Genomic DNA, 13,651 nt, shown 5'->3' with positions numbered 1-13,651 from the left:
CATAGCCATAGAAAATGGAGAAGCATAAACTCCTAATATTGCTCTCAAGTTTTGATTTACAAGCTCTGTAGTAAAATTTTTCAAGCAGAGATATTTTATTACCAGAAGCTTCACTTTTGTTCATTTTCAGAATACATTCCAGCATGATGCAAACAAATTACTTCTATTTTTAAAAAGAAAAGAGAAATGATTGCTTTTTTATTACTATTATATGTAATGTCTGGAGCGTGCCTGCCAGTATTTTTTTTGCTTTCCAAGGAGAATGTATCGCATAATCACTATTTATTAAACACCCCTGATACTTACCAATATACTTACACAGAAATAATAAAGCAACATCTTGAAAAAATTACATTAATCTCTATTGATGAATTTAATTTAAGGAACTTATAGTTGAGATTAATCAGTATGAATATGAAAATGTGTTACAGAGTATGTTATATGTATTGTCGACTAGACATTGAAGATAAGAAGCATGTTAGGCTATTGTATTTTATTGCAGTAGATAAATTAAATGATTTTCGTTATCACTATGATTATTGTATTTAATTGTTATTATGTTGTTTGCTAAGGATACTACTGTGACTGTAATGGTATTGAATTGCATAAATATATTACAAGGGAACAGTGCCTCTTCAATTTTTACAGTACCATACTATATTCCAATTTATTCAAGGCCTATATTTTGGTATTGAGTTAGACCACCACTACTTAACATGTTATAGAAAAAAATAATAATGATGTTATATATTTTTATGTGTAAGGACAAATTCATATCTAGTTTCATAATTTCTGAACTATCTGATATGTTGAAAATAAAGTGCTTTATAATAACCGCTTCATTAATATAAAAAAAGGCAAATAAAGAAACCTAGCAAAATATTGAATGAAACTAGTAGTTGTTTCATATAATTTCCTTTATGAGGTACATACTTTTGCAAATTGAGGTACATATATCGCACATATGGTGCTATAAAGTCACTTATGCAATTTTCGTTAACACTAGACTGAGTATGAGAAAATAAATTTTTTAATAGTTATTACTGAGACGACGAGCGAGATGTATGCTTTTACTGAAGAAAGTTTAAAGTTGTAGTTTAAACATTATTATTTTATTTCTATAGCCTAGCAGTACTATATAAGAATGATATAATAAGATGTTGAATTTTCCAATGTTTCTCCTGAAAAATTACATAATTTGCATAAGTGATGTTATTGCACTGTTTATGTGACATGTCCAGATAAGTTTAAAATTTATAAGTGTATAATTTTTTTATTTTTTTATTTGATGTATAAACTTTACAAAATATTGTCTTACCTAGTGTTACCAGTACACAAAGAAAATCCAATAAAAATGCTATTGCTCAGGGCTGAGAGTTTGTAATTAGAATATTATTGTAATATGGGAATCCTGTATACCTGGGAATATGGTATTCCTAAGTGACCGCTTCAACTACAAAAGAATGAACTAGTCTTATCTGCTTCTGGTTGATTTCGCGCCTTACAATAATTTTATGTTTACTAATATTACTTTAAGTTACTTACCCTTAGCAGCCAGCGTTGGTAGAAAGTAAGGCCGATTGATAAAGAAAAATAAAGCAAGATGAGGCCCAGAGATAAGAGCCCTTTTTGCAGACACACATCGCCCCATTTCGACTTGGGTTTGCTAGTAAACACGTCTTCATCAACATCGCTCTTAGTGCACAGCTGCTTGTATTTCGTACCGGGCATTTTCTATTCAACAAACACTACGATGACGCGAGTACCGCCTTTTATCATATCAGTTATCAATCTCTTTAAGAATAAAACTTTTTGAATTCAAGAAGATACGAAACATACGAACCGGTCGAACCCTCTCTGTGGCAAAATGCGCCAACCCCTCAACTAGCGTAGTCAAAGGTCGTAATTTGTCGATATGTCAATCTTGCATTTAGTGATGGTGAGTAGATTAGTGATGTTAGACGGTGGCTCAATAAGTCTTTTATAGATGTCGCTATGTACCTATGTCGATGTAACTTTTCTGCTGTTTTAAAAGTATCACTTTTGGTAGACTTTCGGACAACATTTAATTTTAGCTCCTTTATTTATAACCAATTATATTATTATAATTATAAATATAATTTGATTTGAAAGAATTTGAAATAATTATTTCTTAATTACTTGAAATTCAAAGGTTAAGATCAACAGGAGATATCAAGTAAAGATAAAGATGAACAGAATAATATAACATAATCATGATCTCAATTATTAGATACAACAAGAAGTAAAATATTTTTAGAGTTGTTCTAAGTATAAACACTTTGGACATTCGAGGCGATCCGCCCGGTCCTATCGAACTGGGTGAATGGCGACCGAGGACATCTCACCTTCCCAGCGACGCAGGTGCTCACGGGATACGGCTGTTTCGGTCTACCTACGCCGAAATGCCACCACTGCAGTGGCTGCAACGAGGACACGGTGGAGCACACGCGTACTGCCCCGCTTTCGCGGAGCAGCGCCGCGTCCTCGTTGCAAAAATAGGACCGGAGTTGTCACTTCCGACCGTTGTGTCTACGATGCTCGGCAGCGACGAGTACTGGCAGGCGATGCTCGACTTCTGCAAGTCCACCATCTCGCAGAAGGAGACGGCGGAACGGGAAAGGGAGAACTCTTCCTCACTTTCGGCGCCGTGCCACCGCCGCCGAGCGGAGGGTCGGAGGAGGGCGTTTGTCCAGCTTCGGCCTCTATGAGGAGGCAGTCTCCTCCCGGTGATGGTCATGGGGCGACCTAAGGGGGTTGAGGCTGCGCTGCACGCTACCGTCACTCTAGCGTGCTGGCACCAGGAGGACGGGACGACGCGTCGGCAGCTGCGGACTGCGATGCGGTCCGCATTTTCGTCGTCGTTGTCATCGCCGAGCATACTGTGGAAGAGCAACCCGGTCGGCGGTGTATCACGTTCCAACCCGGCCGGCTAGTCCTGGCCCAGCGGGGTATTCCGGAACACCAGCGGCATCGCCCGGGCGTCCTGGTAGGGCTACCGTACCGCAGAGACCGACGTCGTTGGTCGTTGACTATCGTCTCGAAGTCATGTCGGTTGGGTCCTCGGGGTGGCGTCACGTATCTGGTTGTAGTGTTGACCACGGGAACCCCCCTACTCTTACTGGGTTTTGACCCCGGACGGAGATCGGACGTCAGGTGTAAGAGTGCAGGGGAGTAGTTTAGTGGGTGGGGCCCTAAAATTCCTTGGGCCCGCGGTCTGCTCCCAACACCTTGCAGATCATCAAGTCCTACATACTCCGCGTGCCCCCTAGGCGCGGGGACCTCGTACGAGGTTCAGCAGTTCGAAGTATTGCTATTGCTAGGGCAGACGTTAGTAAAGTCTCTCAGGCTAAGCCCCGTGAGCTCGCTTATATATTCGGTAAACCTAGCATATAGGTAATATATAAATTGCTTTAAAGTTGTTATAGTTGCATACCAAAATAACTTTTTCTTGCTAAATGTTATTAGATCCTGAGAATTGATACCAAGAAATCTGTAAAATGATAATTATTTACTGACATTTCAGTGGAATTTTTGGAAGAACTCGAGAAGTTATATATAACGTTGTTTAATTTTCCCACATTTGTAAGCTTTCACAGTTGTTAAATGGTTATTAAAGTATCATTAATACACATTGAATCCTCAAGATTCACTCAATTGACAAAATAAAACAATTCATACAATTTCGCTCTTCAAATTTCCGCCAAAATGTGTCCTACTGCATCTGAAAGATTCAACGTAGTAGTTTCATTTTTCCATTTCAAGAAAGGCGATCAAGTGTGTGATACTTGTGTGTAATTGAGCACAATTACATAATTCACAATAAAATATCGATGACTTATTTATTAAATGAAAAGTGAAGTGACTTTCGGAACTTCCGAGCTTTCGGACTTTTGTTCCAAAAGTTTGGGGGTATCAGTTTTATGCTCTTTGTAGATTTTTTTGTAGATTTCATGGTCTAGTTACGAGACTTTTAGTTAGGCAATTTTCTTTGGAAAAGAAAAAATTAAAATCTTGAAATACAAATTAAACGTTTTAAAAAGTAAGATTCATCAGATAACAAAATTAAATTAAATCGATGTCTTTTGCAAATTTCGATTTTGATTTTTACAGTAAGAAATTGACGTATCAGGGCGATTCAAAAGAAAATATAGGCGCTTACATACTCTAGTATATCTTGTCTAATAATTTTAACAAAGACAAATTTTGTATTTGTAATTGTAGGCAGCGACTTGGCTCTGCCCCCGGCATTGCAGTCCATGGGCGACGGTAACCACTCACCATCAGGTGGGCCGTATGATCGGCTGCCTACATAGGCAATAAAAAAAAATTTAGGCCTAAATAAAATTCGATTTTCCACCATTGCTAATATTTAAAAATATAAATTATGATTGTTGTTGTTAATGTATACGCTAATGTGTACATTAATTTGTATGCCTAAAATGGTATAAATTAATTTAAACACTAAAGATCACAAATATTATCGATTATTTGTGCTGCATAATGAAAGTCGATGTGTCGATATTTTTGACATCCCTAACATACAACAAACAGACGAAACTGAAACAAAGAAAAGTAGGTACAATCATGATTTAAAGAATCATTACATAAACCAGCCCAGCAACTTGAACAGTAATAGCGCATTTTACACATGGATTTATCACAAAAGCCAGATGATATAGCGTGACAAGATTCATATTGAAGAACTAAAAAGGTATTAAAATGAATGATTCAAGTTCATTCTCATCGCTGTTGGCTCTCGTAGACAATCATCTTTCACAATCAAATGTACCCGAAAAAGAATCGGTCAACCCGCAAGGACATTCAAGTAAGGCTATTGCTATACCACTGAATAATGGAATTCGCAAAGGTATGTCAGACTCACGGCTCTCTTCACCCAGTCAGAGATTTATTGAATCGCACTCTAGCATGTCGGTAAGCCCTATAAAAAGTGTTTTAGTTGAACAAGTAACTAACATGCTAAAAGCAAAAGAACATAAGTATGAAGACAATCAGATATTAGATGTTAAACTAAATGAATTGACAATCCGTTCAAACGATGATTCAGTTGATTTAATAACAGCACTAGAAACACCCTTTGAGAACAAAGTGTTTGAGGAAAATATATTAAGTACTAGTAGCTCTTCACTCTATCTTCATGAATCAGATGATTTTCCGATAGAAGAAATTTTTGATAAAAGTTGTCCCGAAAATAATATACAAAATTTGCAGCCCTGTAAACGAGATATGTCTTATATACTGCATAACATGATACATAGAGCAAAGTGTTCTACTTTTGGTAAAATTGTGTCAGCAAGGATTAAGCCGATACCGGTGCCTTATTTGAAAGAACAAGTAACATCTAATATTGTTCCATTTGACTTCAAAACTAAGTCCCCCTGTGATATGATCAAGGATAGATTGAATAAAAGCTTGTTATTAATGGAAATAAATTGATAATTACAAGAAATAAAAAATTCTAAATAAACTTTACTAAAATATTGCAATGATAAGTACAAATTTAAGGATATAAGATTTAGACATATAGAATTAAACATATAGAAACATAATTTAGTACTATTATACTGCTATTATAAATTATATAAAACATGAAAGTTATTCTTTTATCAGAACAAATATGATCTTTTCCTATGTCTATAAAATGTTAATTTTGTAGTATATACTGTATACATCTATATTCTGTAAATTATCAATAGGTTTTAGTAATAATGTTAATTGCTATTATGGATATATTAGCATGTTATTTTCAATATATTATATTTCATAACTATTATAGACAACATATTCCCCTATAACAGAACCAATCCAGAGCAGTTATGATTTATGAATAATCTTTTGCTTTCTGTTCCTTTTTTAGGCTTAAAACTGACTGTGCCTTAGCAATTCAAGCCTAATTAAAAGCTAGTTTCATTTTTTTTGTTTTAAATTTTTTTTACTAGCTGTTATTGCTTACAGCCATGTAACTTTAAAAAAATCAATTACTATATATTATAATATAATAAGTTAATATCTGTTTATAGAAGATAAGGTGTTGCCACCTGCTTTATTTGCTAAATAAAAATGGGAATGTTGAAGGAACCATAAGAAGAGAAGCATTCTGGAAAATGGCTCATTATGATCTCTTGATTGTTGTATACACCCTGAAGGTTTCAATCCTATATTATGTATCTGATATGGGCAAATTCAAAATTATCTGAGATTTGATTATTTGTTGAAGGGAATATTATATGCAGTCTTAGTTATGATAAAAACAATTTCATGTGAAAAAGCAATAAGTTACTGGATTTATTCGTTCTAAATCATGTTAGTCAGACAGTTAACTGACGTACATATGTGCTGTTGGTGGTATAACTTATTAATATTATTATTTCACTTTTCAGTGCATAAAGTAGGCAATACAATGGTAACTACCATAAACCGAAGTGAATGAGCGGTGTTAATGTTATCTATCTCTTTTAAAAGTGATTTCAGAACAACTGGTATTGGGTGCGCAATAAAAAATGACTGATTAAATTAATTAGAAATATTAAAACAGTTAGTGTACAATGCAATTCGAAAACGGCTGAATATATATCCATAAAATAAAAGTAGACAGGACAACTGTACTACTACTATTGTTAATTTGTAAGTGATTAATGTGGCAAGTACCAGAGCTCAGTCACCGATGCCAGAGTCCCGTGAGAATCCAACTGTGTATAATATTTCAACATTAAAATTAGTGTTGGAAATGTATGTGAATTATAACAGACCGATTATAAACGCTAGTAACGCCTGTCAACTGTAACTATTTGTTAAGAATATGTTAGTTGTAATGGATTGTAAACGGGACGAGCGGCATACTCTGAAGTCTACAATCACAAAATGAAAATTATTATGAAAAGACACATATTGTGGCTGTTTTAGATAACAGGAGTTTTACGAATAATACCATCAGTACTATGCTATACGAGTATATCGAACCAGAGCATTGTAATAATATGGCCTTCTATTTTGTATACAAGGAAAAAATAGAATAAATTGGACGAAAATCAAGTAGACATCAAGATCCGAAGCCAAAATGGCTACGTTTGTAAATAACAAGAAAACTTTCTAATAATATTGTCTGCTCGCCTACAACGAATCCTTATTAAATATAACGTATTTAGCATTATTAATTATAGTATAATTTTACTATGTTGAAAGATAACGTTTAAGCAACGAATTGTTAAATAAATTAAATTGATACATAATTCCGATATCTACATTAAAATCGTCCATGTTGTGTTATTATGACTCAACTTGTGTAGTTCATGATGAACGAATATGAAACGCGGCAACCGAATGTCAATACTGAACTTATTCGGTTAAAAATTAAAGAGAATGAAACATTCGTTCGTCGTTATGTAACTACTTATGAGCGGCTCAAGAATTGTCATGTAGATATGTTATAAAACAAAAGTATTTTGTGCTTAGTGCGAGTTTTTAACGTTCTCGATAGCGTCAAAGTTAACTTAAATTTGTATGGAGTGGGAATGTTTGCCTACGTTTGCCGCTAGGGGCGCTGTTCAGGTAGTTTTTCGTAAATGACGATCCATTCACCAACACGAAAAGTAATGTGAAAGAAGACGGTAATGTCCTCACGTTGACATCGAGGCAAGGGCGGATCCAGCTTTGGCGCCAGGAGGGGGTCATATAGTCAAATTTAGATGCGTTCGTTCCCAGACGTTTGCCATTATACAAAGTTATTATATTATATTAAATTAATTAAATATTGAAGGTATGTAGTTACATAAAATCTGTATGGTGACAAAATATATAAATAAAATCATTATATTGAATTAGTGGTCCACCTAAATCCTGGAACCAGCTCAGGGGGTGGTCATGACCCCCATGACCCCCCCCCCTGGATCCGCCATTGCATCGAGGGGACGTCATAAAAAGACTGATAGACATTGTGAAAGAGGATATTCGAGAGAAGAGTGTAAGTGCAGAGAAAACGTTTGATAAGCACGAATGGAAAAGAAGGATCATGCTGCGCCGACCCCACTCTTTAAGGAATAAGGGCAAGAAGATGAAGAAGTCCAACTTTCCGTAGTAGGGGGGTGTGTGGTGGGTCAAACTTTCATGTTGAAGAAAGCCACCAAGATTATAATACATTTGTTAGTAATTTAGAAACCAGTCAGTGTTTATGAAAAAAAAAGATTGTTTGCAGTTCTGAAGTTCCAGCTCTCCCATTTGCATATCTTTGAGATTTTTAGGTCTTTTATTTTCATTTCCATTGAGCCTTCTTCCTATTTACAAAGTTTTTTTATAAAAATGAATTTAGGATTGTTTTCTTTTGCAAACACCTTTAGAGCGGAAGGTAATTTGGCGCTATTAAAAAATCAAATTAATATTTTTGTCAATTCATAAAATCCTAGTCGTCTATGAGTGACCTCGAAACCTGAATTGTACTGTATTTAAATTCAGAAAATTATAAAGTCCTGAAGAATATCATTGTACATAGAAGTAAAGAAATAATAGAACAAAATAACGAAAATTATTGCTCAGCCGTTTGACATTTTTTAAGTTTAATTAAATAAAGAGTTCATTTTTTATTCCATTTAGTCGGTATTTTTTATATATATATTAAAATAAAACTGCTTCAACCAATTAGTAGTGTTGTTGCGGGTTTAAATATTATAATATGAATTTAGAAATGTATTATCTAAAATAAGAAAATAGATTTTTAAATTAATAACAAATTTATGATTTTTAATAATTAATTTATTAATTAATAATAATATATTAAAATAGACGCATAAATATTTGTAGTTTTTTAAATAGTATTATTAATTTTTTAAATTAGTGACTCAAACATGATTTCTTATTTCAAAAAATTCTGCGTGATTTAATATTATGTTCACGAGAAAAGTCAATACGAAAGCATCAAGAAATTGCTTGGATTGTCCTAAAAGTCCCAGAAGGCTTTTACTCTTACAAAATTTATGTGCCTGTCTACACTTGTGTGCCTGTCAACGAATGTATAAAAATAAAATCAGCGACGATGAAATGATATTAAGTTGATTTTGCTAGTGCTCAAATTTGTCTTAATTTGTACGATGTTTTTATTCAAGTCAATTACTAGCTTTAACCTTCTATAAAAAATGTTTAAGAATCAAGTGAGAGACGACGTAATAAAAGAATTTTATTTTGCTAGTGCTCAGATTTGCCTGGATCTGTGTGATGTTGATAAAGTCAATTATAATGTTTATTGTTAGAATATTTTTACAAGTTAAATAATGCCTATGCAGTGGCGGAAAGTCTCATTAGTATTGAAGTTTATTATCGTAATATTGGTGTATTCATATTATGTTGCCTTTTCTGATATGGCTTTAAATCGGACGCGCAATTCTATTACTTAAATTCTCTTCGATCCTAATGAGAAGTCCGCGTGCCTATTGATTTTGTCTAAATTAATTAAAAAATTATTTCATTTTTGCATCAATCAACAACATTTTTGTATCGTTGCGCATTGAGTATTCAAAAAGGAGAATTGTGCGACAAAGTTTATAACAGTTTCATTGTGAAATAAAAATAAACGGATCTTAATTAATTTCCTGTCCAATTCGTCTGTTAGACAATTGAATTTACTTCTCATTCAGCGCTAAAAGTAAAGTATTTTGGAAAGTAGGTATTGTTAACTTTGAATTTGTCTACCGTAGACTACCATTTTTATTATAAAATAAAAGTATGATATTTTGGCACCTGATTTTTTTTAACCTTGTCACATCAATGTACCTATAAGGTACTTTTCCATTTATGGCACGAAAGTTCCCCTTCTACTGTCTTTCCTTGTTCTCCTTTGAGGATATCCCACCCTTGAAACCAATTCGACGATTGCTTCACGAATGTTGTTATGAATCAGTATTTGCAAGTGTAGTGCTCGTTCACGCGGACCGCATGCACATAAACACCCATCAGGTCATCCAATCCCGTTTCTAGAGAATAGTCATCGGAGCACCGTCGAACGTGTGGATTGTAGACCTTCATGACGATTTAAATCTAAAACCGATACGTATCTTAAGGTAACGTCAGAACGCTGCTACGACAAAGCGGCGCAACACGTTAATTCTCTTATCGGGGCCGCCGCTAATTACTTAACCGACCCAAGCCAAGGGGCAACGCAAAGCCGCCGTCGCCCAAAACATATCTTGTCGGATCCCCGGATCCACTTACGGTGCTTTTAGGTCTAACAAGTACCGGTCATCGTCCTCTTCGATTACGACGAGGAGCTCGACGAGCGAACTAACCCATAGACACAGCCCACTGAGTTTCTCGTCGGATCTTCTTAGTGTGTGGCGATTCCGATACGGTGGTAGATTCTGTGAAGCACTGCTCTTGCTAGGGCTAGTGCTAGAAAATTCTCTCAGGTTGAGCCCGTGAACTCAGGTACCCGTCCGGGCATAGCTGGAATAGCCCCTTAGGCTACCAGCGAGTAGGTAGGGACAAAAAGAAAAGGGTCGGAATTGTTTGAGGTCCTAAGGCCCCTAGGTGGGGTAGAGGGCTTCAATAGGATTTCGTCATTGCGATCGGCCTTAGGTGTGGCTTATTGCGGGCCATATTAACCCGATTGCCTTCACTTGTTTCATGTTGATTCGTCCGCTTGCTTCGCGATGTTTGTGGTCCTCCGATAAGTGTTCGCTCGAGACCTTAAGCTAAGAAATGCAAAGTATTTGCTGGCATTGCTGACATCCATGATCGACGGTTACCACTTACCATCAGATGGGCCGTATGTTCGTATGTTACAAAGCCAATAAAAAAAACCTGTCATGTTTCGCAACCATTAATGGGCCAGGGTGCGCATCCTGTCCGGATAAAATTAGCAATTACGTTTTGTAATTTTGTTTTTGAACACAAATTTATTCTCTCAGCGTGGAAAACGTGCCTGATTGATTCATGTATTGTATCTTCGCTATTTAATATAAGTTACGCATACACTCAACAGCTTCATGTTGAAATTTTGTTTATCAATACCTACTGAATAACACGGTCCAATTTTATTTAAATTAGTTACATATATTTGTAAGATCTACACACAGCTTCATAATATTATATATTGTTCAATCACAAAATGTGACTTAAACAGATGGCGCTCTATGACGGTAACCAAACCCCGGAGACACCCACCTTACGACCACCTTTCCACCTTTCACACCGGAACGCATGATTACTTTGCACCAGAAATAAGCAAGGTTGTAGTGTTTTATCAAGTGTCCACATCCAAAAATTATGTCACTCGTTAGGGGGGAGAGGAAGGGCAGAGAAGCGTTAAAATCTTTGGGACGTCACATATTAACATTCAAAACACTGAAACCGGAAATTTATGTGAATAAAAAACTAAACATTTAAGAACTCGTACTAGGATTTTTTTCGTTGCTAACACTAGCCTTAGCAAGAGCAGTGCTTCGCAGAATCTACCACCAGATCGGAAACGCGACTCACCAAGACGGCTCGGCGAGAAACTTAGTGGGTGTGTCTGAGGGTTAATATGCTCGCCAAACCTTTCGTCGCGACGGTTTCGACGAGAATGGTGACCAGTGCTTGAGAATTTATTATTACTTTAGCACTCTCGCTATGAAATTATCTCTTAAGCAACTACGTTCAACTTTATGTTATATATTATATTTATATTATACATTCATACAAGAACCGCGTTGTAATGCAAGTGAGACACTAAAATTCACGAAGTTCTGAATTGTCAATGTTTAAATAGGTTTAAGTCGTCGGCGAGTGCTCCTTAGAGAGCGGTTTTATTAAAGATTATTTAATAAAAATAAGTTAAGATTAAGAAGATTAATAAGTCACATTAGGGAAGAAGGGGTGTGACAAACTGTAGCAAGGACGCGAGGAAGTTTTTCTAAAATTAGTGAGATAATTTATGGATGGTTCGTCCCTTATGATTTACAGGCACGCGTATTTCTTAACATTTTCTGCCACGCTGCTGCTATGTTAATTGATATTTTATGAAGTATCAGGAACGGGGAGGAGGGAAATGAAGTAAAACAATAAAATTTTGTTTTTCCAACTGAGTAAATTTTAAATATTACAGAAGAGACAATATTAGCCGGGTACTTGGTCCGCAGCTACTACCTATGCAATAAAATAACTATACAATCACAATATTAAGACAGGTGAAGCTTACAACTAAATCGGTAAAGCCAGAAGACATAATTATAAAAAAAACCGTATTACAAAAACCGGAAACAAAACTAGGTCGGAAAAATTACATTATTACATTAGATGACTATTATTTATTTATGGTAAAATAAGTTACTAGTAAGTATCCCTTAACTGAACTATGCGTGAACTCCTGTAGTGTCATCTGATCTTTGCAGCCGCTGTAAAAGATTTTTCACAACAGAAATTATAACAAACGGTACGTCCTAGGTACTACGTACAATAGGTGCCTGTGGGCGACCTGACGAATAATATGTAGGTATTATATTATGTATCTGCTGGCATGCCGCTCACCCAGCGAATCTAGTAAAAACCCTCGAGGTTACTAGAATATAAAACCGGCATGCCCCTGCAAGTTAGTCTTCTAATGATGATGATGATGTCTTTTCGTCGATGTCTATAATGCAGGGACTACATTAATTATTATTTTATGTAGACAAAGACAAAGGCAACCGCGCTGGTAATTTCACTAACGTGTACGCGTGAACGATAGATGAAGCCGTGTGAACTAAGTACGTGTAAAATCCTTGTGGTCGAGTATATTCCAGAAATGTATGTTTCTTACGAAATTCATTTTGCAAAATGGACTCCAACATATTATTAGTTCGATGTAAATAGCACTTTACAGTACATAATTTAATATTTGAAAATCTTATTGATGGCGATGAGCTCAAATTGTACAGTGAAAGGAGAAACAGGCTTGTTAACAAAGAGGTTCAATTTATTTATTTTTTGCTTAGATGGGTGGACGAGCACACAGTCCACCTGGTGTTAAGTGGTTACTGGAACCCACAAACATTTACAACGTAAATGCGCCACCCACCTTGAGACACGAGTTGTAAGGTCTCACTTTTAGCAGTACAACGGCTGCCCCACCCTTCAAGCCGAAACGCATTACTGCTTCACGGCAGAAATAGGTGGGTTAGTGGTACCTACCCGTGCGGACTCACATGAGGTCCTACCGCCAGTAAAAATTCGATTGTTTATGTCATTATATAATTTATATTCAACATAATATAAAATAATAACTGTGGCAATATCACTTAAACAGGGTTTTTCATTTTATTTTTAAGTTAAAAAACTAAAAATAATCAGGAAGAAATATTTATTTTACGTTACTGGGTTTCAGCAAGAATCAGCTCTGTGCTCATGGTTCTTTGTTACGGACACAATCACCAATCACAAAAGACCTGCGAAAACCGGCTTCATAACCATTAATATGCGGGCAGTCGCTGCTGAGAACCCAAAATAATCTCTATAGGTATTGTATATAAGGCTTTAGAGGAAGATAGCTTTATTGCTGTTTCTCTGATCGCAACTGCAACACCCAAAACGTCTTTAACATCCTAATCTATGAGACGTATAAAATAGACGAATTCAAGTACTTTTGGTACGTAACCAATATTAGAGAAAA

General features: G+C 35.7%; 1 protein-coding gene across 1 annotated transcript in view; it reads right to left on the bottom strand.

Annotated features, from left to right (window-relative positions):
* LOC101744817 (solute carrier family 35 member C2) overlaps window positions 1-1,934 on the bottom strand; it is a 31,890-nt gene extending 29,956 nt beyond the window's left edge. The window contains exon 1 of the mRNA XM_012696076.4: window positions 1,546-1,934. Coding sequence (XP_012551530.1) covers window positions 1,546-1,731 — 186 coding nt within the window. The 5' untranslated portion in view covers window positions 1,732-1,934. The remainder of the gene's footprint in view (window positions 1-1,545) is intronic.
* Between the last annotated feature and the right edge of the window lie 11,717 nt (window positions 1,935-13,651).

This window comes from Bombyx mori, chromosome 1 (assembly GCF_030269925.1).
Source record: "Bombyx mori chromosome 1, ASM3026992v2".
NCBI classification, from domain to species: Eukaryota; Metazoa; Arthropoda; class Insecta; order Lepidoptera; family Bombycidae; genus Bombyx; species Bombyx mori.
The sequence above is the reverse complement of the archived record's forward strand: the minus strand, read 5'-3'. Positions and strand labels throughout refer to the sequence as shown.